A 23880-nucleotide genomic window follows, 5' to 3' on the forward strand; every position below is an offset into this window, starting at 1 on the left:
ATTCCACCAGTGAAAATCAGGAAGTGTGATCTAAAAACCTAAGTAAGCCCAGTTTATCAGAAGCCAGGGAATTGAACCCTAAGTCCTGTGTACATTTAAGCTACTGTGCCTTCCAGCCTGTAGGAACACTCTTCTTCGGCTGAGAGACTTGAAGGAAACCACTTCCGTCCCAGCGAGAACACCACCTCCTTTACAAGTCCCAGTCGTCTTCCTTCTTTGAAATAATGCTGTTCGCATTGTGGTAACTGTGTTACCTTCCTGCATCCAGATCTCGTTGCATGAGGTTTATATGCTTTCCTCTAATTGTTGGGGTTGACCTTCCCAGGACACAGCTAAGGCTAGCCTTGAAGGCAGTAATAAAAAATCCCAAGGGTTCCTGGTAGATCCAAAAGTCAGGTAAAGGCTAGGGTGTTAGAAGTCGTGAGGAAAGATGGAGGATGCACCTGGAAGTCCTGTTTCCTCTGATCGCTGGGTCTCGGTGCCTTGTCTGCTGTCTTGTCTGCCAGAGCACTCACCACCTACACATTTTTATAAAAATTCACCCCAAAAGAAATCGATAACAGGGATCTTAACATGCCTTAAAAAATGATAAACAGCAGACTGTGATATTTGCTTTTAGTTACTCCTGGCAAGCAGAAATGAATGTCTTTCCCCAGCTTCCTTAGGAAGTGTCTCCTGCGGTCACCCACAGGGGCAGGAGCTGACACGGCAATCACAGGTGTGAGCTCCACTGGCTTCACCTTCCTCCACGTGCTGTCATAATGGGAAAATTAATTCAGGCCTCTTGAAAACCCTGTGGGATCTGCCTTTTCATATCCAGGAACCCCTGGGGTTTTTCTGATTGCTGCTTGATAGTGCTAACCTATTCTTTGTGTTTTTTAAGTGTTTGCATACTACATCACTCTCCTCAGTGGAAGCCGTGCAGTCTGCACAGCCATACCATACTGTCACATGTCTGAGAACTTTATGTTGTGATGACAGGGCATAAATAGCCTCATAGTACTTCCAGACCATTCTAAATGAAAAAGGTTAATGACATGTCATTCTTATAGGAGTAAGTCAATGGAAATGATTAGCATGCTTTGATATATATATGTAATAGCTGAGACTGATGCCTGGTAAAATCCTAATTTTCCTGTCTTAGTGAAAAGAAAACTGTTTCTTCACTGTAGAGGCAACTGCCACAGTCTACATGGCAGAATTTAAAGCTGAGGATGTAGTTAAAATCTTACGCAAAAAATTAGATATTTACAAAGAGGAAACTAAAACATTTTCAAGTGAGGTCGCACATTTTAGGAATAATAAAGTCAGTTAACAGACCTGATTTGTCAGTAAGTTAATCAGGCTTCAGTCTGTGTACACCATGCAGAAGGGGGCTTATGTTTCAGTAGCAGGAAGCAAAAGAAGGGACAAGGCAGACCAGTTTGATGAGCAATGGGTCATTTTCCATACCTAGGACAGAGTGTACACCATTTATCTTTGGAGAGACCATCAAGAATGGTTTCCCCATAAAGATAATGTCCTTTGAAAAAGGTGGTTCTGCCTCAAAGCAGCAAGAGAAAGCTAGTGGTCTCCCAAATGGTTATCTCATTTGGTTGCATGCGAGCTCAGTTCTCCGTATCAAAGGTCCTAAGTTAACGTGCTGCTCTAACCAGCATCAACAGCCAATGCAGTATTTTTACAACTAAAAAGCGAAAGGGCAAGGAGCAGGGGAGGAAGCTGACATGTTAAGAGTGGGTTTCCTCGTAGTTATCACATTTAATTCTTACTGTAAGAGAAAGTGGTAACTTGCCCAAGGTCACATGGCTAGAAGATGGCAGAGCAGAAATTAGAGCTCAGATCTCGCCAAGGCCGTCACACACCTTCCTAGAAATGTTAACAGTTCAGCTCAGTGTTTATGGAGCACCTGTCATGTTCTGGCACCGTAGGCACTGGGTGTAACTGGGAATGAGATAGTGGATTGATCACAGACAGGGACATTTTAGGAAAACCTCCCATAACAATATGTTTTTTTAAATATGTGTGTGTGTGTGTGTTTGTACTTCTCTAACATCCCCTTCTCAGAATTCATTTCTTTTAGGAAACCTTCCCAGCTGGAGCCCGCTGGTTGCGACTGTTACCTCCCGTAGCACTTGCTCACATGTTTCTGCTGCGTGGCTTCAGATGAGCTTGTTAGTTATGTCCATGGTGCTCTCCTGGCTCTGCCATGCAGCTCATCCTGCTTGTTCTTCCTTGGTGCTTCCCCTGCAGGGCTCTGCACAGTGGGCTCCTTAATTCAGTAGACCCTTGGCATTTGCTAGAATGGTGTTTGGTCTCAGTTAATCACAAAACTTTGGCACGTCACAATTTAGTTTTCCTGGGTTGTGAATTGTAAGTCACCAAGATGCTGTAAAGACTGGATCTTATCACAAAGCTGGTGAGTGGGCGTAGCCAACACCCTGGCGTCTCAGTTTCACTTGAGTACACTTGAAGCATTTTTACATATTAAGTAATTCTGGAGAGTTGGCTAGAATTTAGTTGCTTCTTTGAAAAAAGACTTGAAGTAAGAGAAAAAAACCTTAGTTAATATTGATAAAGTAGTAGTTGATAGTGCGGGATATGCATATGACTCTTATGGAAGACCAGTTATAAATGAGACAGGAAAATTCCTGAATTCCAGATGTGAAAGTTTTAGGATGCTCATCTCCAAGTCTATGAGAATGTTAAAGATACACCATGTGCTTTTCTTATTGACTCCTCCGTCTCAAATGGGGCCTGTCTTCACATTGAAAAGCCTGGGTTAGTCCACTGGTGCTTCACCAGGGCTGCACAGCAGAGTCGCTGGGGGGCTTTTTGAAAATACAGTGATGGAGCCCTCTCTAGACCTGTTGACAGGACTTCCAGGAGTGAGGTTAGAATGTGTCTGTTTTGAAAAAGTACATGAGAGAATTCTGATGACTGTAACCCCGATTTAGAGAGAGAATTCCATGGAGAAAGCCACCTGTTGGAAAGGTGTGTGTCCAGTCCCTCTGTGGCCAGACGTGCTGTGCACACACTCCTGGACAGTGAGGCTGTGTTGACAGACCAGTGGCTCCCAGGCACTGCTCAGTGCTCCAACAAAGCAGTGTCACCGAGTGACTCCTCCGTGGCTCCAGGATTCATTTCGTCAATTATTGGGTCCTTGTTCCTCTCCTCCTTTTGTCTGTGCTTGAGGATTTTGTTATTCTTTAACACCTCGAAAGAGAAAATAAATACATTCAAATCAGCTGAATTTTTATTTACCTGAGTTCTTTGTTTAAAAAAAAGCAGAGATAAGAGAATAAAGGTCATCTGTGATTAAAAAATGAAATTAGGGGCCAGCCCGGTGGCCTAGCAGTTGAGTGCACGTGCTCCGCTTCGGCGGCCCAGGGTTCACTGGTTCGGATGCCAGGTGTGGACATGGCACCGCTTATCAAGCCATGCTGTGGCAGGCGTCCCACATATAAAGTAGAGGAAGATGGGCACGGATGTTAGCTCAGGGCCAGGCTTCCTCAACAAAAAGAGGAGGACTGGCAGCAGATGTTAGCTCAGGGCTAATCTTCCTCAAAAAAATAAATAAATAAATGTAAAACACAGACATGATAATTTTTGTTGTTGTGTTGCATACCGACTAAAGGAGAAGAATCAGCTCCTTTCTTCTGAGACAGAGTACCTTTCTATCTTTTCGCGCTTTTTTTTTGAAATTTTTTTTTTAAGATTTTATTTTGTTTTTTTTCCTTTTTCTCCCCAAAGCCCCCCAGTACATAGTTGTATATTCTTCATTGTGGGTCCTTCTAGTTGTGGCATGTGGGACGCTGCCTCAGCGTGGTTTGATGAGCAGTGCCATGTCCACGCCCAGTATTCGAACCAACGAAACACTGGGCCGCCTGCAGCGGAGTGCGCGAACTTAACCACTGGGCCACGGGGCCAGCCCCTATCTTTTCGCTTTTTTACTGACATCCCAGGGACTAGGATGGGCTCCCCCTCCCACGCTCCTCACCCCTCCGCTTTCACTGGAGGTCAGGGAGAAAGCCGGGAGCTGTCCTGAGTTTAGTACTGGTAACTGCAGTGTTCACTCAGGGCAGGGCTGGGGGTTTGTGAGCTGCAGGACGTTGACGGAACAGGTGCTGAGCCCCGGGGAGGCTGAATGTCGCAGGAGGTCAGTCACTCCTACCACACAAGCACAGCTTACGGGTTTCAGGGGTCGGGGCACAGTTTCTGATGGGTTTATGTCCTGCTGACTTGGGGTTAACGAGGTGTTCTCCCCAAAGCCTGCAGTCTGGTGAGTCGGGTCCAGAGAGCGCGAGCTGGGGCTGAGGGGCCTTTGTGCCGTCCAGCTGAATCACACCTGTGCCTCCAACTGTGAAGTTGAGACATCTGGTTTAAAAAGTGCATTTACAAATGGAAATAAGAAGTATCAGTCCCTTGCTAACGCTGGTTTTGTTTTTGTTTTGTCTCTTCCTTTCTCTAGCATGAAAGACTTTCTAGGTAAGAACCTTCCCATTTTATATGCATGCTTAGTTAATACTTGTCAGTGGATGCATGTCTCATTAAACTTAGCTTTATATGCTTTAGTAGTATTTCTCACACCCTGTCCGTCCTTATTATTTCCACAGCCACCAGACCTCCTCCCTCCGGTCCATTCTGTATGCTTCCACTGCGTTGCTTTTCCTAAAGCACCAGTGTGCCAGATGCTGCCAGGTGCTAGGGCAGCAGCGTGAGTAAGAGGCTGCCCTCACCTTCACTTAGCTTACAGACGACTGCACAGACAGATCGCTTCAGTAGGGTGTAGTCAGTGCGCACGTGAAAGTGGGCGTAGGCACGTGAGCAGAGAGAAGAGGCAGTTAACCTAAGCTGGTGGTTCGGGAGAGACTTCATTGCTGACTAGATGCCTGAACTGAGCCTGAGTTTAGATGCTATCATTTCATAGTGGATCCAACACAATTCCTTGTACCAGATGGTGCTCGTAATAATATTCAATGAACTAAAGACCTGTTTTGCAATTGCTGAAAAATTAAACATATCAGAGTTTGCAGCATGATCATCTGTAACTTTTCACCTAGTATCTAAGGGGACAAAACTGATCTTTCTGAAGAGTAAAATTAATACTAGAGACTGTGGAGCCAAAAGTTTGAATCACTTGTCTTCCACTGTTCCTCTGATGGAGAAATTAAGAAGAGATTGGGAAAGATAGAGTCAGTGGGATGGCATAGCACAAATGAGTCTCATACTTGGTTTGATAATTGAGCTGGTTCTACCTTATTAATATATTTCAAGGTACACAAGCTTGCATGTATTCTTCCTCTGCTTACTCCCCTGCCAGGCACCAGCTGAGGATAAATAATTTATATCGAACCTAGCGGAAAATTAGTTTTACAAAATTGTTAGAGAGTGGTATTTTTCTATAGTTAACTTTTTGTGAACTCAGTTACATTATAATGGCCATTTATGAAAAGAGACTTGCCTACAGACCTCAAAATATTCTATAAAACTTTAGTGATTAAAGCAGTGAGGTACTGAGCCAGCCCTGGTGGCCTGGTGGTTAGAGTTCCACGTCCTCCACTTTGGCGGCCCGAGTTCGTTTCCCGGGCACGGAACCACACCACCCGTCCGTGAGGAGCCATGCTGTGGCCTGGTGGTTAGAGTTCCACGTCCTCCACCTTGGCGGCCCGAGTTCGTTTCCGGGCACGGAACCACACCACCCGTCCGTGAGGAGCCATGCTGTGGCCTGGTGGTTAGAGTTCCACGTCCTCCACTTTGGCGGCCCGAGTTCGTTTCCGGGCACGGAACCACACCACCCGTCCGTGAGGAGCCATGCTGTGGCCTGGTGGTTAGAGTTCGTTTCCCGGGCACGGAACCACACCACCCGTCCGTGAGGAGCCATGATGTGGCCTGGTGGTTAGAGTTCCACGTCCTCCACTTTGGAACCACACCACCCGTCCGTGAGGAGCCATGCTGTGCTGGCGGCTCACATAGACTAGAAGGGCCTTCAGCTGGAGTATACAGCTAGGTACTGGGGCCATGGATTCGGGGAAGGAAAAAGGAGAGGGAAAGATTAGCAACAGACGTTAGCTGGGGGCGGATCTTTCCCAGAAAAAAAAAGCAGTGAAGTACTAGCTCAAAAAAGAGAACGATGGAACACAGTAGGTAGCCCCAAAAAAGTCCTGTGTACAAGGTGACGTTTCCACTTAATAAAGAGTTCTTCAGCGAGTGATTGTTGGGATGGTTCACCCCACTTGGGGAAATGGACCTTTCCCTCCAGCCACACCAACAAAACCAAAAACCCAGACTTCAGAGGGATGACAGCTGAGAATGTTCATAATCCTCATAGAAAGACCTTCCCACACGTGCTGTCATAAAGGCAACAATCAGCGGTTATAACTATATCAAATTTAAAATCCTGTCTAGTAAAAGACACCATAAACAGAGATAAAAAGTTAAGTGGGAAAAAATATTTGCAACCAACATTAGTTTTAAAAGCCCTACTATATAGGATACTCCCACAATGCAACAAGAAAAAGATGAACAAAGGCTGTGAGTAGGCAATTCAGAAACAAAGAGAGATAAATAACCAGACATGTTAACCCTCCCTAGTGATTAAAAATAGTAAAAGTAACGACAATGAGGTATTTGTCCTGTTGCATTGGAAAGGATTAACACTCTCTGGAGGGCAGTATGGCAATATGTGTTTCAGCACTGAAAATGTGTTTATCCCTTGACCAAGCAGTTCCACTTCTAAGATTTTATCCTAAGAAAATAATTGGACGAATGCACTGAGATTTATAGACAAGTCTTGTCACTGTAGCCTTATTTATAGTAGCTAAAAATTTCAAGACAATCTGAGGGTCTGTCAGTGGAGGATTAAATTATCTCACAGCCATACAGCTGAAGACCATGTAGTCGTTTAAAGAAAAATGAGGCAGATCTACTTGTCCTAACCTGGTGAGATGCCCACACCCTTGTGACCAGTGTAGGGAGGGGGAGGAGGAAGAGTTAGACAGTAGTCTGTGGATCTAATGTTATTTATAGAAACGTGTAGAGTGTTACCATATTTACACGTCAGCATCCTGCGAGGATGTGACCTGAACGGTTCACAATGCTGCTTTCTTGGGCAGGATTGTGGGGTGACTTGCACTTCCTATTTTAGTGCTACTTAAATTTAGTGGTGCTTAAATTTTTCTACAAGCATCGTATTGCTTTGTAATCAGGAAAGTCAGTAACAAGATTTCTAGTTACAAAATTAAAGAAAAAAAGAAGTACAAGAAGAAAAGGAACACTGTAGAAATGTAGTAGGATTGGCATCTCTCTAAGGAAGAGTGGCACCGATGTCACTAGGGACCATGCCTCTGCCTCCCTGTGTCAGCCTCTCCGCCTCTCCCCTCTTCTAGTGCTTACTTCAGTTCCCACCCCCACCTCTGGCACTGGCTGCCACAGGCCAGAGGTGAGAGACAGAGTTCCACAGCTGTGGGAAAGGGCTGCGGGACGGGGTGGTACATAGCAGCCTCATGTGCCACATTCTAGTTTGGAAAAAGCAAAATCCCAAAAAAATATGAACCAGTGTTAAGGACCAGGATGACAGCTGTCCACTTACACCAATGAACTCACCAATACTGGAAATAGAACCACCGTCAAGTCTGAGACTCCATTGCTAGAAGATGCAGCAGTCCTAATTACAGTCTTGATGTGGAGCAGAGATGGAGGCTAGGAAACTGGCTGTTGGGCTCGGTGGCGGTGCCCCTGAGGTGTACCATGCCCTGTTGCCATTCCTGCCCCACTCAGCCTCCAGCTCGGAACTCCAAGTCCATATGTTTCTGATTCCTTGACAGTTCACTGGAATCATTTTCTAAGAGCCATTGAAATCCAAGAAACTTCTGCTTTCAAAAGCACACTCTTGAGGGAAGACATTCAACCCTAAACTAACTTGAAAAGCTCTAAGATTTAAGTCAGCACATGGATCCAAACCACCAGTTTTTCAAATAAGCTTCATTCTTGGCACATGGCAGCCTCCTGCTCAAGGCTGGCGCAGCAGGCCCTGAGGTCCCAGAGGCTGGCTGAGGGAGCCTCGAGAAAGGAATGTGCGCTGTTCTGGGCAGAGCTCTCGAGTGCTTCTTAGAAAGGATCAGACGACCTTGGGTAGTGCCTTCCCCCACTTCCTTGCTCTCAAAGCCAGTTTCTGCCTTTAATTGTCTCCCACAGGTTGGAGTCAGGAGGTAGCAACCCTACGCCCAGTGATTCTTACGGCGACCGGGCCTCAGCGAGAGCCCGCCGGGAGGCCCGGGAGGCCCGTCTGGCCAGCCTGACCAGCCGTGTGGAAGAGGACAGCAACAGGGACTACAAAAAAGTGGGGTCTTTTTTCAGTTTTCCTGTTCTTGGGTTCCAGCACGTAAACCTCTTCGCCTTTTCCCCTGTGTGGAAACATGGGCATAGTTCTGATGAAGCAGAAGAAAAGGCACTTGTGTGACACTAGTGACAACCAGCTCCTTTCAGGCTTCTTGGTTTGCTCCACTCTCTACCAGCTAAATAAAGACCTCTTCCTGTTTTGTTTTTAGTGCAGTAAGTATAAGCCTGGAATCAGATATTTAGAGGTATAGGAAAAGATAAGGATTAAGAATTGCAAAAAGGGAAATGAGAGCACTGCTGTTTGTCTGTACCCCGGAGAATGGTTTGGAAGACTGATCTTTCTGACGAGCACGTGTTTCAGTGAGACCCTGTGCTGTCGACCAGATACTCTTGGTGACAGTAAATCATCCTCATCGTCATCGTCTGCTTGGGAGGGGCTTGAAGTCACTTCACAGTTCATTTCCTTTGGTTCTTGCAGAAGAGTACCTGGCTTCAGGGGCAGACCTGAAAACCTTTCCTTTCAAGTGCCTGAGATGCCAGGAAAAAGCGTTTTTGTTAAGTAGAACTTGACTAAAATCAATAGGCACACTAGGCTGGCTCTAAAAAAATAGTTCTTTTTTGTATGGGAAACTGCATTTTTAAGCAATGCAAATACGACATAGGAGAAAATGGAACGACCCTTTTTTCCCCCAGAGATAGCACCGTTGAAGTTAGAGCATCCTTCTTTGTGTTCAGCACTGGGACCTCACTGGTTTAAGAAGCAGGAGGCCAGTCGGCTGCATGTTTTCTGTCTCCTGGATGTCTCCTTTTTTTGCCTAGACTCTTCCGTTCTCTCCATGTGCCCCACAGTGGGGGTTTGGGACGGAGGGCCCTGGGCGTTCTCACATGATGAAACTGTGTGAGTCTGGAATTCTGGGAGCCCTGCGAGTAGGTGACCTGCTTCTCTCTGTCGCCTCCCCCAGCTCTACGAGAGTGCCCTGACCGAAAACCAGAAGCTGAAAACCAAACTTCAGGAGGCCCAGCTGGAGCTCGCAGACATAAAGTCCAAGCTCGAGAAGATGGCCCAGGTGAGGGGGGGAAGGCAGAGGAGGGGCAGGGGACAGTGCGGGGCAGACTGACTGGGGGCCTGAGAGGTGGGGCGAGAGACGGAGTCAAGACCGGCCCTCAGAGCGGGGAGAGGGAAGCTTCCTGGACTCTAACTCGATGTCAGGGTTCCGTCAGCATTTAACTTAAGATCAAAACTTGATAGTTGAGTGAACAGTTCCTGGTGGCCCGAGTGCCCACCTTTAATGTGGATTATCTACATATTTCTGAGTAGGAAGGCAAACCAGTGCTCTACGCTGAGTCCTAGGCAGCATCTCCTGTCTTATTCATTGTGATTCACGTCACCTCCCAGAGAGGGATACACACGACGTTGTTAAACCTAGTGCAGAGACGTAGCAAATTTGCCCTTGAAAAATAAGTGGTTTGCTGAGGTTGTAGGATAAATCAAAGAAGAAGGTCTTGTTAGAACGTGGGATTAAGTCCCAAAGCAAAGATTCCGTCCTGTGACCTGTTACCTCCCCAAGCCGCCATTGCCTTTCAACCTGGGAATAAAGAACGTTAGTGGCAGGAAGACCATGTAAACCATTTCCTCTTGCCTCCAGGCCTGATTTAATTAGGTGACACTGCAGAGGGTCCTAGAGGTCATAACCCCGTCACAGTGAAACACACCCTGCAGCTAAAAGCCAAAGCAAGTGCTGTCTTAGGTTATCGCTAAGCTAACAGGAAACCCGTGGAGTTGTTGCCCTCCTGGAATGCCTGGGGACTAAGACTTTTGAAAGCTGATCTAAGGTAAAAATGACTCTTTCCTAGGAAGGCATAAATGAAAACCAGGGATAGCTCGTTGTTCTGGCCATATGCTATAATGCAAAAGGGAAGACTGAACAGCTAGGATCATACAGTACTGAGTCCACGGGTGTGGGGGGCAGGCGTGGTTAAGTACCCTCTGCACAACTTGTGTCAGCCCCTCTGGAATGGGATGAGCAGGGGCGCCAACACTAGGAGGACAGCACCACAGGGCTGCACGGGGGCCAGCAGGACACCTGCACTTCCTGCAGAGCGGAGGCCTATCCTGCGAGCTGCCCGTCCGCGGCAGAGGCAGCCCTTCTGCTTGGTCAGAATTGCTGGACATGGCCCTGTACTCGGGACTTCTGAGACCTACCACAGCTTAGATGACAGCTGGGCCTGAGTGATTCAGTGGAACAAGGAATGTGGGTCTCTCCATCTAAAAAGAAAACTCACACACTCATGGCCGTAAGGCAGGGGGATGGACTAAATAAACTTCAGGGGCTCTTTTGACATTAAATTACTGAGCCAGGCAAATGTCTTATTCACCCTCAAGAGATGTGTGAGGCCACGAGTGGGCAGTGGTTAAGAGATGGATCTTAGCCTGGTTCTCGTCGAGTGTTGCTGGGGCTGTCTCAGCGCTGTAGGCAGCAGTCAGGTGAGGAACCAGGGAGGACCCGTCTCGCCTGCTGCCCACTCTGTCCTCAGCAGGGGCTCCTGACAGCGCAGCTCCTGACCTTCAGGGTTCTCGGCTTTTCTGCCAGCCCATGCTTCAGAGCAGTGAGCAGCCTAACAAGCTGCTGCACTGACTTGCACACAGGCCTTGCAGATAAGATCAGCTCTTCTAGTCGCTGGGAAAAGCGCTTACTTTCCAGCCAACTGCTTTGCTGGGTATGTCAGAATATACTTAATTTTGCCAAATACAAGTAATTGAAATTCAGAAGAAATAGCGGTGCTACAAACCAAGTCTCTACTATTTACCAAAAATGGAGTTCATGTTTGGCAGGACAGTGGAGGGAGGAGGGCCTGTCAGCCTTACACATTTGTGTGGAGACAGTTACCACATGGACACACATGGTGTTTTCACGTGGAAGTTCGCCCAAGCTCCACGGGGGTTAGGCTTTTAAAAAACCTGTCCTAGTTCTTTGCAGACGTGAACTGAGGACCGTGAAACATGGTGGCCTCTCTGCCTCCAGCCCAGGTTGCAGACACGCCGCAGGGCAGCGTCTCCCTCTTTTCTTTCCTTCTGCTGCCCAGGAGATGCTGGGAAGGCAGGTGGCCATGACCTTCAGAACAGGGGTGAAAGCGCAGGGCAGGAGCCAGAAATCTGAGTTTTACTGTTAGTTCTAGCGATTCCATAGTTTTTTGGGGAAAAACCCTGCAAGAAGACCAGCATAGTTTTTGTATTTACTGAATGTTGTCTGTGAGTGGTACTAGGGAAAATAAAAACAATCACCCTGTACTTATTAACTGTCTGTTGAATGTGAGAAACTGTCAGTTCTGTAATGCCAAGGCCGAGAGGAACTTGAGGGTCATTTCCATTCCCTGTTAAGAGTCCTTCCCTGAAGTTAGTCTACTTTTTAGCTCTTAGTGGCTAAGTCTTTTTAGCCCCTCTGCAAAATTTATATTGACAGCCAAAGATGATCTAAAATAAAGTTATAACCTTCTATTCAAATCTTACCTTATCTAGAGGCCTAATATATAAAACAGATAAAAGTGGAATGTTCTGTTCAAAGCGTGGCAGATCCCATGAATGGGCTCCAGAGAACCCTGGAAGCCCACGCACCTGCGGAAGCCACCGTCGTCAAAGAAAGGCAGCCTCAGTTCCCAAAACAGAAGGAGCCGAGTGGAAAGACTGCGTAGGAGTGCCGTGGGGAGACACTCAAGCTCATGAGTCTCCAGCCTTTTCGAGAAGAAAAGCCCCTTTCCATTTCCTCGGGGATGGGTGCAAGGTGCTCTGAAGAGCTCGCGAGTGTGTGTGTGTGTGCTGTGGGGTCGTCTTTGTACTGTGACGGTTGTGAGTCTCGGGCAGCACCGTGGCTGCCTCCCCTCCCTGGGGGAGTCCCAAGGCTCCAAAGAGGCTGCGATGTTAGGCTTAGAGATCTGTCAGCATCTATTTGCCAGGCACCCTGCTCTGGGGAAAGCGCGGAGCCCTGACGTCTGGTTCTGGATGTCCAGTGGTGAAGCTGGCCCGGACTGGGCTTCCTGCTGGCCTGAGACAACTTAAGTGACAACTGTTTTCCTCCCCTGTGCACCAGCAGAAACAGGAGAAGACCTCTGACCGATCGTCAATGCTGGAGGTGGAGAAACGGGTATGTGTGTCTCTCTTTCCTCTGTTTCATCTCTTCTTTCTGAGTTTTTCTAACTTTGTTGTTCATGCCAACGGAAAAAGTTTGTCTTAGGAAGGCGGGAGCTCTGCCACATTCCATTGCCGGCTCGATAATAAATTCTTTCTGTCTGACTCTGGACAGCAGTGTGATTGCTGCTCCTCTGGCTTCCTCAGACAGACAGTACTGTCCACATCTTCCAGCCTTGGGTGGGAGGAGTCCTTGGAAGGCCATCTCGTAGGTGGTTCTGCTCTGGGCAGAGCTGCACGCACATGCGCACGCGCACCCCCTCCCTCCCTCCCCCTCCCTCCCTCTCCCCTCCCTCCCTCCTCTCCCTCTTTCTCTCTCCCTCTCTGCCCCCCCCCCCCCCCGCCCCCGAGGTCCACAGTCTCCACCCTTCCCATCACCTTGAACAGAAAGGCAGCTTTCAGCAGGACCCTCTGCCGTGGATTTAGGTTGAAGACTTGAAATATGAGCCAGCAGAACCTTTCGCTCACTCTGACTGGGGGGAGGGTTTCTGGTTCAATAGTGACCTCTTCCCGACGACGGCATTCAGAATATGTTTCTGGGATGTGACATCCGTGGATTGGGAAAACTCAGATTTATTGAGGAACCCTAGCTTTGACTTGACCCTCAGGGTATAATATTTTCCCGTCTCTCTTGTTTAATTTGGAAGGCAGCTAAGTTTTGCATTTTATTCCCTTGGCCTGTGACAAAGCCTCCTTGGCATCTCATCTGATGAGAGAAGCTTCCTTGGGTTCAGGCTAATCAGGCGTCAGTTGCTGCGAGAGCACGATGGACGAGGAGGAGGGGAGCTGTTTCTTCGTTAGGCGATGGCGTCTGCTTCCCTGCTCGCCATCTGCTCCCCATCAGGAGGGAAGCCCTTCCCTAGGAATCTGGGGGAGCATTACTGAAGACATGAAGTCTTTTTGTTAAGAGAGAGCAAGGTCATCTGAAATTCCACGAACTCGTCAGCCTCCACAGAATGGCTCAGAGTGCCCTGGTCGCAATCTGTTTGCATATCAGCAAGTTGCTTCCACAGATACACTCTAAGAGTCTGACAGGAGATGCAGGCATGGCAGTGTGACTTTATCAGTGATGCCCTTCCAGCCCTCAGGGGCAGGATCAGATGATGCTGGAATCTCCCAGAAGGTCTGCCTGAGTCAGGAGCTGCTGAGCTCATGGCAGGTGGAGGGGCAGCCTTTGGACTCCCTTCTAGATCCATTTATATGGTCAACGGTCCCATTGTTTTTAAACAGGAGAGGCGAGCCTTGGAGCGGAAAATGTCAGAGATGGAGGAAGAGATGAAGGTATGGAGAGATCTCCTTTCTTTCTGTGCCTGTCCTCCGAATGCCCGTCGGAACTGGGCTGCCCATAGGCCCCCTCCAAATTTCCCTACACATGCAGCCCCTCAAGAAGAGATGTACGAAGGGAGGGGCAAGCGCCTCTCCTCAGCCCTTTCAGAGCTCTCTGATCGCACAGCATCCACTGTGGCCCCTCACAGCCCTTCCAGGAGCAAGTGCCACCTTTGGTTTAAGCAGAGTTCTGGAGACAAACCTGGGTTGAACTTTTAAGGTTTTCCAAGCAGTGGCTTCACCCTCAAGGGGCTGGTGAAAAGGTGAAGCAAGGTTTCCTGCTCCTCAGCCTCCCATGAGGTCCTGGGGAAGCCTGAGCATGGCCAGAGGCTTCCTTCCCTGGGCTCCACATCTCAGCCCCTTGCTGGAGGGAACACGGTCTGAGTCGTTCTGTAGCAGAATGAAAAGTCTGCACGTGATGAGTCCTACCCCAGGCCCTGTCCCCGAAACCTTCAGTCGTGGTTGGCGCTCTCATGCCACCATTACCACATGGCTCACTGCTTTCCCCTCTCCCCTCACCATGGCCTGCAGTGACTGTCACCTCCATTAGCCACGTCAGGGGACAGCGGCCATCCTGGGCAGTCTCAGTGCTAACAGCTGACAGTCTCCCCACAGGGGTGAAGTCACTGCATGGGGTGGGAGCCGGAGCTGCAGGGCTGTCGAGCTGCTCAGAGCCACCTGGAAGGATTGGAGCGTCTGGGCCTACAGGGCGTGTTGCACGTGCCCACAGTCGCTCAGCACGTGCTCAGCTTTTTCTCTGTCTTCAAGGCTCTTATTACACCAGATGCGAGATGCAGAGTGTTCGCCTGGTGAAACAGGCTTCTCTTCCTGGGAACCAGCAACGCTGGGGTGGCATGAGGCAGACCCCAGATCTCTCTCTGGGCACGTGTCCCTAACATGCTGCCAGAGCACCTGGAGGAAGATGCTTACTGTTACAGTAACCTAAAAAGGTTATTATTTACTGAAAACACTTTTCAGGACCTGACATGGTCAGAGTTTATGTGAGATCCAGTGTCTGTGATCCTGTTACTCTTTATAATTCCAGAATCGAGGGGAAATGCCAGGCCCTGCCCTTGCATTCCACAGTCACGTCCCAAGGCGGTAACTGATCACATGCACATAGCAGTTGAAGCAATACCTGCTCATCTCCAACAGTGACACTTTATATCCTTCAAGTTAATTCAGAACAGCAAGAAGCAGGAATAATAAATGATTGATTCTCCTGAGATGATAAAAATAGTATGATCCAACCTATTAGCTCCTCCACCTTCCAATTTTTCCAACCCAGCTCGCCTGCCACACAGCAGCATTCTCTCCCATTTAGAGCAGTGTGTTCACAGAGCTGAGCAGTTCTTGGTGAATGAATACGCACAGCTCTTGGGTGCACTGGGGGCCGCTCTGTCTTTGAAAACCCCCAAGTTATTCCATCTGTACTCTGCTTTAGGCAGCTGTCAGTGATGCTCGTGAAAAAATGGCCTAAATGCTGATCAGGGGCATGTAATGAGGCCAAAGCTGGTGTCTTCTAACAAGTACCCAGGAACCCAAAGCCAGCATGTGCCCACCACATGGAACTCTGTCACATCCACTCAGGTCCTCACACAAAGACCCAGAGAGTCCAAAAGTGGAGCAATTTGGGTCCTTCCTTATTTCTGTTCGAATTCTAAATTGGCGAGCATGGGAGCCCCACAGTCCTGTGGCCGAGACAGGCCCTCGCATCTCTCATCTCATCCTCCTGTCGGGCTGCAATTTCCTGAACTAGGTCATGAGTTCTTTTGTTTCCTCAGGAGAGATTGTAATACATGAAGTCTTTGCTTTCTTCAGCCAACTTCAAATTCAGTTATTCAGATTAACAAGTGGAGCCAGAGCATGACTGTTTAGGCCCCAAATCAATAGTTACACTGATGTGAGACTGATTTTTTTTAGTTAAAAAATCCACCCATTCAGTCCGTTGCCGTTATTCTCCATCACCAATCACAAAGCCAGATGGAGAAGAAACACCTGCCGGCTGTGAAGCCCCCAAAGGCCCTTCGCTCAAATCAAGCTGACAGCAGCTCCCCAAGAACCAGGGGAGGCGCTCGCAGCCTCCCAGTCGACACCGAGTTATGGTGGGTGTGTCTGCACCTTCTCTGGGGGCAACAACTTCAGATACATAGGTACAGACATCGTCGAGTTAGCGGGACTAGCCTATTAAAGGCGTCTAAGAAAGTGCTTGGTTAGCTTCCAAACTCTCCTTCCAGTGTGACCAGTGTCTCTGGAGTGACCACTGGCCAAAATCTCTGTGTCCAGGGAGCCAGCCAACAGAGCACATACCTGTCTTGTCAGATCTGGGACCCAGTAGAGCTGAGGGCCAGTTGGTCCCCATGCTCACTGCATATGTGGCTTACACAGATGCTCAGACCTTCTTCAAGCCATCGGCAGGGCACAGGTTGAGGGCTGACCTCCGGCGAGCCCTGACCTGCAGTAGGTGCTCGAAGACAGAAAGTGGCTCCAGTGCCTGCTTTCTGACTCTGGGCAAATAATGTGTGAAGGTCGGGTTTGATGGGGAACCGTGGGGGCTCACCAGGTGTCTGTGGGCTCTGCGGTTGTGACAGGCTGTGCACGCTGGCTTTCACCTGGAAAGGTGAGTATTTATGAGTTCTCCCCAGGAGAAACTCTACTCAGGTCCTGGCCTGGAGTAGGATTACATGCCAGCTCCGACAAGTGTGCATGTCGGCGTGCGCTGTGCTGGGCCTGCACCTGCCCTTGGGGTGTGCCCACATGAGACCTGATTCCTTTTCTCCTGCATCCTCCATGCAGCTTCAGCCTCCTTTCCAGGCCGCTCCTCTTCCTTTCCCAGGTCCTTGCATGAGGGGCCGAGCAGCCAGTCCGCTTTCACACTGGTCGTGGAGTTTTTATTTTACTTACTGTGGACACATCTCGGGCTGATCCCGCCCCTAAGCCTGCCCTTGCCCACCTGCTCTGTGCCCTGGTCTCCATCTCCGTGCCATGCCTTGTTTTCAGGACTGCTTCCTACAGAACATTCCACCAGACTGTTTCCTGCCTCTCTCCCTCATGCTGATAACGTCCCAACTCTTGCACGTCAGTCTGCTTGTACTCACATGTTAGACTGTGCCGTCTTTGTAGCTCAGGGCTTTAGTGTTACTCCCTAGGAGGCGAGGGCCACTTCAGGCGATGACAGTGGCTGTGTGGAACACAGAAGAAGGCTGAGGGCCAGGGACCTTCCATTGGTTCTTAATTTGGTCCCCACCCATCTCTAAAGGTTTCCCTGTGCTGCCCCGTGGTCTCCCTCCCGTCCCCCCGGGGCCACACTGCTGCAGTGGGGGAGGGCCGCCTGGGACTGTGGCTGCTAGCTTTTCTCCAAGTGGGCCTTCTCCCTTTAGGGGAAAGAGAGATTCGGCACTTTGTCTCTGCTTGTTTTTCCTTTTCACTGTCTTCCCTCATTTTCCCCTCATCCCTTTCATTTTCTTGCTCCTTCACTCCCCAACAACTAAAACTTCCCTGATCTTTCATTTCCCTCCTCCTCCATGTGTGTACGAGAGACTTTTCTCTGGTTCCTGCGACCTTTCTGTGGCCACTGTTACCCACAGGATCGTCTGTCTTCATCTGAAGCCCCATTCACATAACAAAATTGCTTCCTCCTCCCAGAGAGCTGGTGGGCTCAGTTCCAGGGTCAGTGCAGATGACACTTAGGAAAGACAAGTCACAGCAGGCAGGCCTGTGATACAGTTCCATTTGTCGATGTCTTTATGGGACCCTTTATGAGACATGAGGTATTAGGAGAATATCTGTGGGCCAACAAATAATTAGACCTGGACTCGTCCATCAGTCTAGCCAGGTCCATTGCTGGACATTTATGATTTCTCCAGCTCTCATGCACAGCCCCGATTTCCAGAGTGTGAGTCTGCACACCTCTCAGCAGCTCCCAGCCTCTTCATGAGCTGGGGTAAAGAGCACAGTTGCTGTGAATCCCGTGGTGCAGATCATTATAGCAGGTCAGAGGCGGGTTAGCAGGTCTTGGATCCTGGAACAAGCCCCTGGACCGCAGAGGAGAACTAGCAAGTCAAGGAAGCTTCGCACGTGCAGGTTAGAGGACCGTCACGCCAGCTGCCAGCTTCTCTCTGGGCGTGCGTCCCTCCAGCCTGCTAAGCGGTGCTTGCCTCACGCAGAAAATGCTTCAACAGCAGGCCTCCTTTTATTGTCCTTGTTTTATTTTTAAAAATTAAAGGAGGTAAGAGAAGGCCCCAGAAAGAAAATAAGTGGGAGTAGGGGCCAAGTGTGGGGGAGATGAGGGGAGGGAGGCAGGAAGGGCAGCAGCGGGATTTATCCAGTCCGTGGTGAAGAAGGGTCCCTGAGGCCATGGCTCAGCCATGTCACTTCGCTTCTGAGGCCCGCAGCCGCTTGGCGGGCTGTCACGCCAGAAGCGATCATCCAGAGGAGCTTTTTGAGAGCCCTGTGGCTGTGTTCCTATGGCTGACCTTCAGCCTAGTTAGACCTTAGCCAAGGGTCATGGACGCGGCTCCCTTCCTGGCGCTTTTCTCCATCGCCTCCCCCCCGCCCCCCCCCCCCCCCCCCGACTCCTGCCTTCCTCATTCCTTCGTGCATGAGAACTAAAAACAAAACCAGAAAGTCATGTGACTTCTCTGTCCTCCTTTTATCTCCTCTGGTCTGTCTTGTCTCTCTGTCTTGTCTGTCTGTCCCCTCCATGTCTCACTCTCCACAGAACCTCCACCAGCTAAAACAGATTCAAACCTTGAAGCAGATGAACGAGCAGCTGCAGGCTGAGAACAGGGCCCTGACCCGCGTGGTGGCCCGGCTCTCGGAGCCCGTCGAGTCCTCGGGAGCCCAGGAGCTCTAGTTCCTGCCCCTCTTCTCCACCTCACTTCCCTCCTCCGCCGCTCCAGGCAGGTGCCCTCTTCTTGTTGGTCCCAGGAGCTCTGTGCGTGTTCTCTCCCCAGAGCCTCCTGCAGGTCCCTGTGAAGGCGGGTTATCTGGAGGTGGAGGGAGCCAGGACAGCCCGGGACAGGGGAGGTACAGGCTGGCCTGGCTGGCAGTCTGTTTGGTAAGATCAGCACATCACCTTCTCTCCCCCTAGAGACTGAATATGGATTTGCTCATCCAGCTGCCCGAGGGTGCACACAAGTGTATGCACATACCTGTGCATGTACACACACATTTTTTTCGTGGGGTCATTACCAAACTGAGATGGAGCTTTCTCAGTCAACAGCAACTGAGCAGCCTGGTCCTTGGAGCCATTGGGATTGGTCCTGGACTCCAGATTGTGATTGGGGCTGGGGTCACTGAGGGCAGGGGCGCTCAGCCCTGGCTGCATGATGAAAACACCTGAGTGCTTTTAACGTAGTGCCTGGGCCCACCCCCAAAGAATCAGTGGGTGGCTTGAGACCCAGGCATCAATATTTTTTCAAAGCTCCTCTGTTGATTCTTTTGTGAAACCAGAGTTGAGCGCCACAGCCCTTTGGATACCAGACAGAACTAACACCCACATCTGAGGACATGCTGGCCAGGGAGGACCAGATCTGAAGGCTGGTGCTGTTCTGGCCAGCTCCACTACGGCAAGAGCATTCTCTGTCCACCGCTGACTAGAACTGGATAAGTTCTCTCGGCCTCCTTTCTGCAGTAGTCTTTGCTTTCTTCCCCTCCTTGGGAGGCATTGCTCTCACCCCTATCACAAATCTCTGGGCCCTAGGGCTGTGCCCCCACCCCCAGTGTGTGGGCTGTGAGGCAGGGCGCAACCCGTGTAAATGAGGCCTCACCCAGGTAGGCCCCTCCCCAGTGGCTCCAGCTTTGCAAGGGAGAAGACAGGTCCTGGAGCAGAGAGCAGGGACCGATTTTCAACAGAGAACCCAAAAATGTGTTTGGCAAAGTGGAGCCTTTCCCTTGACGTGGCTCTGAAAGACAGGCTCCCAGATAGCTTGTTTTCTCACCCAAAGATGATGTGATGGGGTCACCACTGCTGAGCAGTTCTCTGTGACGTGAGGTTTTTCCAGCAACAATCAGGGCAGTCCTGACCTGGCCTGGTCTTGTTTCTGCCTATTGGCTCATGTCTTCAGGGTTAGTGGCTGGCAGCTAACGCCCCCTAGGTCTGAAGTGCCAGATGACCAGAGGGCTGAGCTAATGTCCTGCTGAGGATGCTGTCACACGCAGAAAGAACATCGGAAGGGAAGTGCTACCACAGCCGGGCTCCGGGAGCTCAGCTGCCCTGCTCCCGGAGTGCCACGTGAGGTCCAGACTCTGTGCTCTAACATCAGCCTCAAGATTCCCGGACAATTGGGCTTGGGGTGAACTAGGAACCCCCAAAAGTGTCCCAGTTATTTTTAGTTTCCCTCTTTGTGTAAGACAGTATAGGATACAGGGCAAAAGTGGGTCTGATGCTTTCAGGGGTTAGTAACCGTGGTAGCAGTGGTCATTTGTTAGAGCCTGTGCTGAGGGCTTTCTGTGCGTTTTCTCATTTATTCCCCACAACAGTCATTTTACATATGAAAAAACCAAATCACAGACAGAGTAACTCGCTCAAGGTCACTCAGCTGCTAGCTGGTAGAAGCAGAATTCAGACCGCACATGTCAGGGTCCAGAGCCCACGCGCTGAGCCAGTGTGGGAGCCGTCTGTGTGTGTGGCTCAGAGCCTCAGAGCGTGCGAGGCGTGTGGCCTCAGGAGTGTGAGGACGGTCTGCTGGACAGCCACGTGCGCCCAGCGCTGCAGCTGAGGTGACGGGCAGCCTTCTGCTCTCAGCGCCCTGATGCCCTGTGGAAGGTTAGCCTCCCGAGGGCCACTCAGCTGCCACATGGTTGTGCCCCGTAAAGAAACCACTGCCTGGCACGTGATCTTCCATAACGGGTCAGTCAGCGAACGGTGGCCCACCAGCCCATGTGTGGCCCATGAGCCATACAAGTAGTTGGGAAAAAAATCAAAAGAGTAATATTTTGTGAAACATGGAAATTATATGGAGTCAAATTTCAGTGTCCAAAAATAAAGTTTTGTTGGATGTGCGCCGTGCTCTTGTTTACGTGTCGTCGTCTGCGGGCGCCTCGAGCCGCAGCAGCAGGGCTGAGACCAGAGGCTTGGGAACCCGAAGGTGCTCACTCTGGCCCTTTGCAGGAGGAGCCTGCCGACCCCACCAGAGGAGAGAGGACTACATGGCTGAGCCGACAGTGCAGGCAGGAGGGTCTGCCTGCCTTTTTTGCTTTTTACTAATCAGCTGGAAAAGCCATCTCATCTCCATGTTTAGTCAGACCACTTACCAACAGACAGGTGCGGGGCTCCGTCCCCACTCCCGGACTGTCAGAAGCCAGGCAACTCAGGCGGGACTGCCCGTAGTCCCTGTCTCCCTGCGGTGGCCTCGCCCTGGGTCTCTGCAGCGTCGGGACCCTGCGTGCCCTTCCTCTGTAGCGCATTCCTCATCACAGGCTGGAGAAGGAACATTTGAGGAAACATGCAGTAATTAGCTTTATTTGTCCAAGATACCCCAACATCAAACCGTGGTAAACTGGAAATTTAGAAATTAAGAAAGCTGATGTCCAAGAGTTGAAATGATAAGCGTTTGTCAAACCTTCTTTATGGTGCTTTCACCTATGTTCTTATTTAATCATTCTTTGACTTGAAGTGAATATCAGGTAACACTGTTCATTTCCTCCTCTCTCTTTTGAGAGTCAAGTTTATGAGGCTTTTTCCCCCTTGATTTCTCCGTTCCGTTTCTTGTACTTTCTGACACTCCCTTAAGATGTCAGCTGTAGCATGTTGCAGCTGGGAAATTGCCTTGTCCAATTTTTTTTTTCCCAAAGAATTGAGTTCTTAATGTGGACATAAATCACCAAGGCTCGACGAGTTGTTTGTACATTTAAAAAAAAAGGGGCAGCTCAGATCTGATTTGATGAGCTGCCAGCAGTGAAATGCAATCCACTGCCAGATGTAGCTTCTTCCCCGCCTGTGGAATCCTGTTATGGAAATACGTGCAGCTCTCAGAGCCTTGCTGATAGCCAGGCTGCAGGCCCCAGGACGGGCACGGAGAGCAGATGGGCAGGCGAGGCATGATGCAGACATCGTGGGCTGACTTTTTCCAAAAATCTTGGAATGCGTTTCTGAGCACTCCGTCCTGGTAGTCAAGGCCGCAGGGAGGAGAGCAGCCAGAGCCGCTCTGAGGGGTTGGAGGAGGCAGAGGCAGGCTCACAGGATGAGACCTCATCTTGCTATTTCTGGACTGAACTCCTCTTGGTAAATCCGTAGATCACCTGCCTGCCCTCCCACCCTCCGGGTGCTGGAGGGCATTCTGCGTGCCGCAGCACAGTGTGTGAGCACGCTTCTTGTGGGCCGCAGAGCCCCTGCCGTATGACGGGTGAGGGCAGGGGTTTTTTTCTTTTTTTTTTTCCTTCTCCTCCCCAAAGACCCCCAGAACACAGTTGTACATTCTAGTTGTAGGTCTTTCTGGTTCTGCTATTGTGGGATGCCACCTCCACATGGCTTGATGAGCGATGCTGCGTCCACGCCCGGGATCCCAACCGGCGAAACCCTGTGCCACCAACACAGAGCGCGCGAACTTAGCCACTTGGCCATGCAGCCAGCCCCGGACTTTTCTTTTTTAGATGCAAATATGGAAACCCAAAGGAGGTGCGTAGTGTGCCTACAGTAATACAGATCATGAATGGTGGCAACAGTGCTGGGATTTCAGCCTCTGGGCTCTGGTGGTGTTTCCACCCCACGTCCCTCTGTGCTGAAGGAGGGATCTTTGGAGGCAGGCACATGTGGGCTCAGCCTCAGCTCTGCAGCTGCTTAACAGCTGGGGGCCTCGGACCAGTGCTGAGAGTCTTCATTTCCTCGTTTGTGGACACAATGGTGAGAGCCCCGCAGACTTGTGGGGCGCTGATGAGACAGGAGTGAGACCCCAGCGCAGCTTCCACAGTGCAGATGTCCAGCGATGTCTCCTTTCGTTCCCTGGATACAGTGTTCATGCATCTGTGATGTGATGTGTGCATACACATATGTATTTGCATAATTTAATCTACATCTTGCATAAGAGATTGAGGAAACAGTTCTTTTCTTTCAGGTACAGTTAGATCCCCTAAAGGGTTAATAGCAGAGCCAGATCCAGGACTAAACAGGCCTCGACACCTGAGCCAGGCCACCCTTAGCTGGGCACACAGCCCACCCCACAGGCCCTGTAGGCTTGAATGACCAGGCAGTCCAAGGGCTTCTGCACTGAACAGGCGTGGGTGTCTGTGTTTGTACCCTTCCCGTGGGGGGCCGCTGTTTGCATGCTCTAACCCAACTCTCTCGCCACCCCCAGGGCTCACAGCACACGCACTGTGCCCTTAGCAGAGCCTCACTGGGGTTCAGATGCACACGTGCCCATGGAGGCGCCTGACCACACAGGAAGGCTTGGTGTCCAGGCGGGGCCAGGCTGAGCTTTTCCCTGTTGCACAAGTTGCACGACATGAGGTGTAATGTTCCCGGATGGTAGAACTGATGCACTTGAAGTCCCCACTCTCCCGGCCCTAAAGCGCCTGTTCCCTGGAATTACAACCCCGTCCCCTAAACCTGCTGACGAGCCTCCTGGAATCGCTGGGAAACGTCAACGGGGAGCTTTGGGGGAGAACTAAGTACGGCCCTCTGCTCTCTGTGGTGACCAGATCCGTCAGCTCCCTGGGTTTTGGTGGTTGAAATTGGATACATGTAGCATGACCGGCAAGAATTTTAGTGGATTCGGTCACCGAAGGCACCAGAAGGAGGACCCTTGAGTTGTCTTGTGGGTGTGAGGGAGGCCAGGTCCTGCCCCCCCGCGCCCCTGTGTTGGTCGGTGTGAAGCGGCGTCTTCCTCCGGTCTTCCACTGCTTTCTGAGTCCCTTCCCTGTGTCCCCACCAGCTCACTGTGGCGGTGGCCCCATCTCTCTAGACTAGAGGTGAGTTCAAGGGCAGAGTAATTGAAAATAACTGCTGATTCAGAAGGATGAAAGGATATACAGTGTGGAACATAAGGCCTGCATACAAAGAAATAAGATGTTCTTGCTAAATCTGCGAGAGGGGC

At 50.2% G+C, this 23880-nt stretch overlaps 1 protein-coding gene across 23 annotated transcripts in view; it reads left to right on the plus strand.

Moving 5' to 3' along the window:
* The window catches only part of PPP1R12B (protein phosphatase 1 regulatory subunit 12B), a 206036-nt gene that overhangs the window by 175196 nt on the left and 6960 nt on the right, over positions 1–23880 (plus strand). For 14 of the 23 annotated variants that reach the window (XM_070602193.1, XM_070602190.1, XM_070602189.1 and 11 more), the window contains 6 exons: positions 4469–4485; positions 8194–8338; positions 9300–9404; positions 12423–12476; positions 13751–13801; positions 18567–18747. In XM_070602193.1, the coding sequence (XP_070458294.1) occupies positions 4469–4485; positions 8194–8338; positions 9300–9404; positions 12423–12476; positions 13751–13801; positions 18567–18701 (507 nt within the window). In that variant the 3' untranslated portion in view covers positions 18702–18747. Of the gene's footprint in view, positions 1–4468; positions 4486–8193; positions 8551–9299; positions 9405–12422; positions 12477–13750; positions 13802–14891; positions 15095–18566; positions 18748–23880 lie in introns of those variants that run through there. The other 9 variants (XM_070602182.1, XM_070602206.1, XM_070602181.1 and 6 more) reach the window with 8 other exon arrangements.

Source organism: Equus przewalskii, chromosome 31, assembly GCF_037783145.1.
Source record: "Equus przewalskii isolate Varuska chromosome 31, EquPr2, whole genome shotgun sequence".
Classification (NCBI taxonomy): Eukaryota; Metazoa; Chordata; class Mammalia; order Perissodactyla; family Equidae; genus Equus; species Equus przewalskii.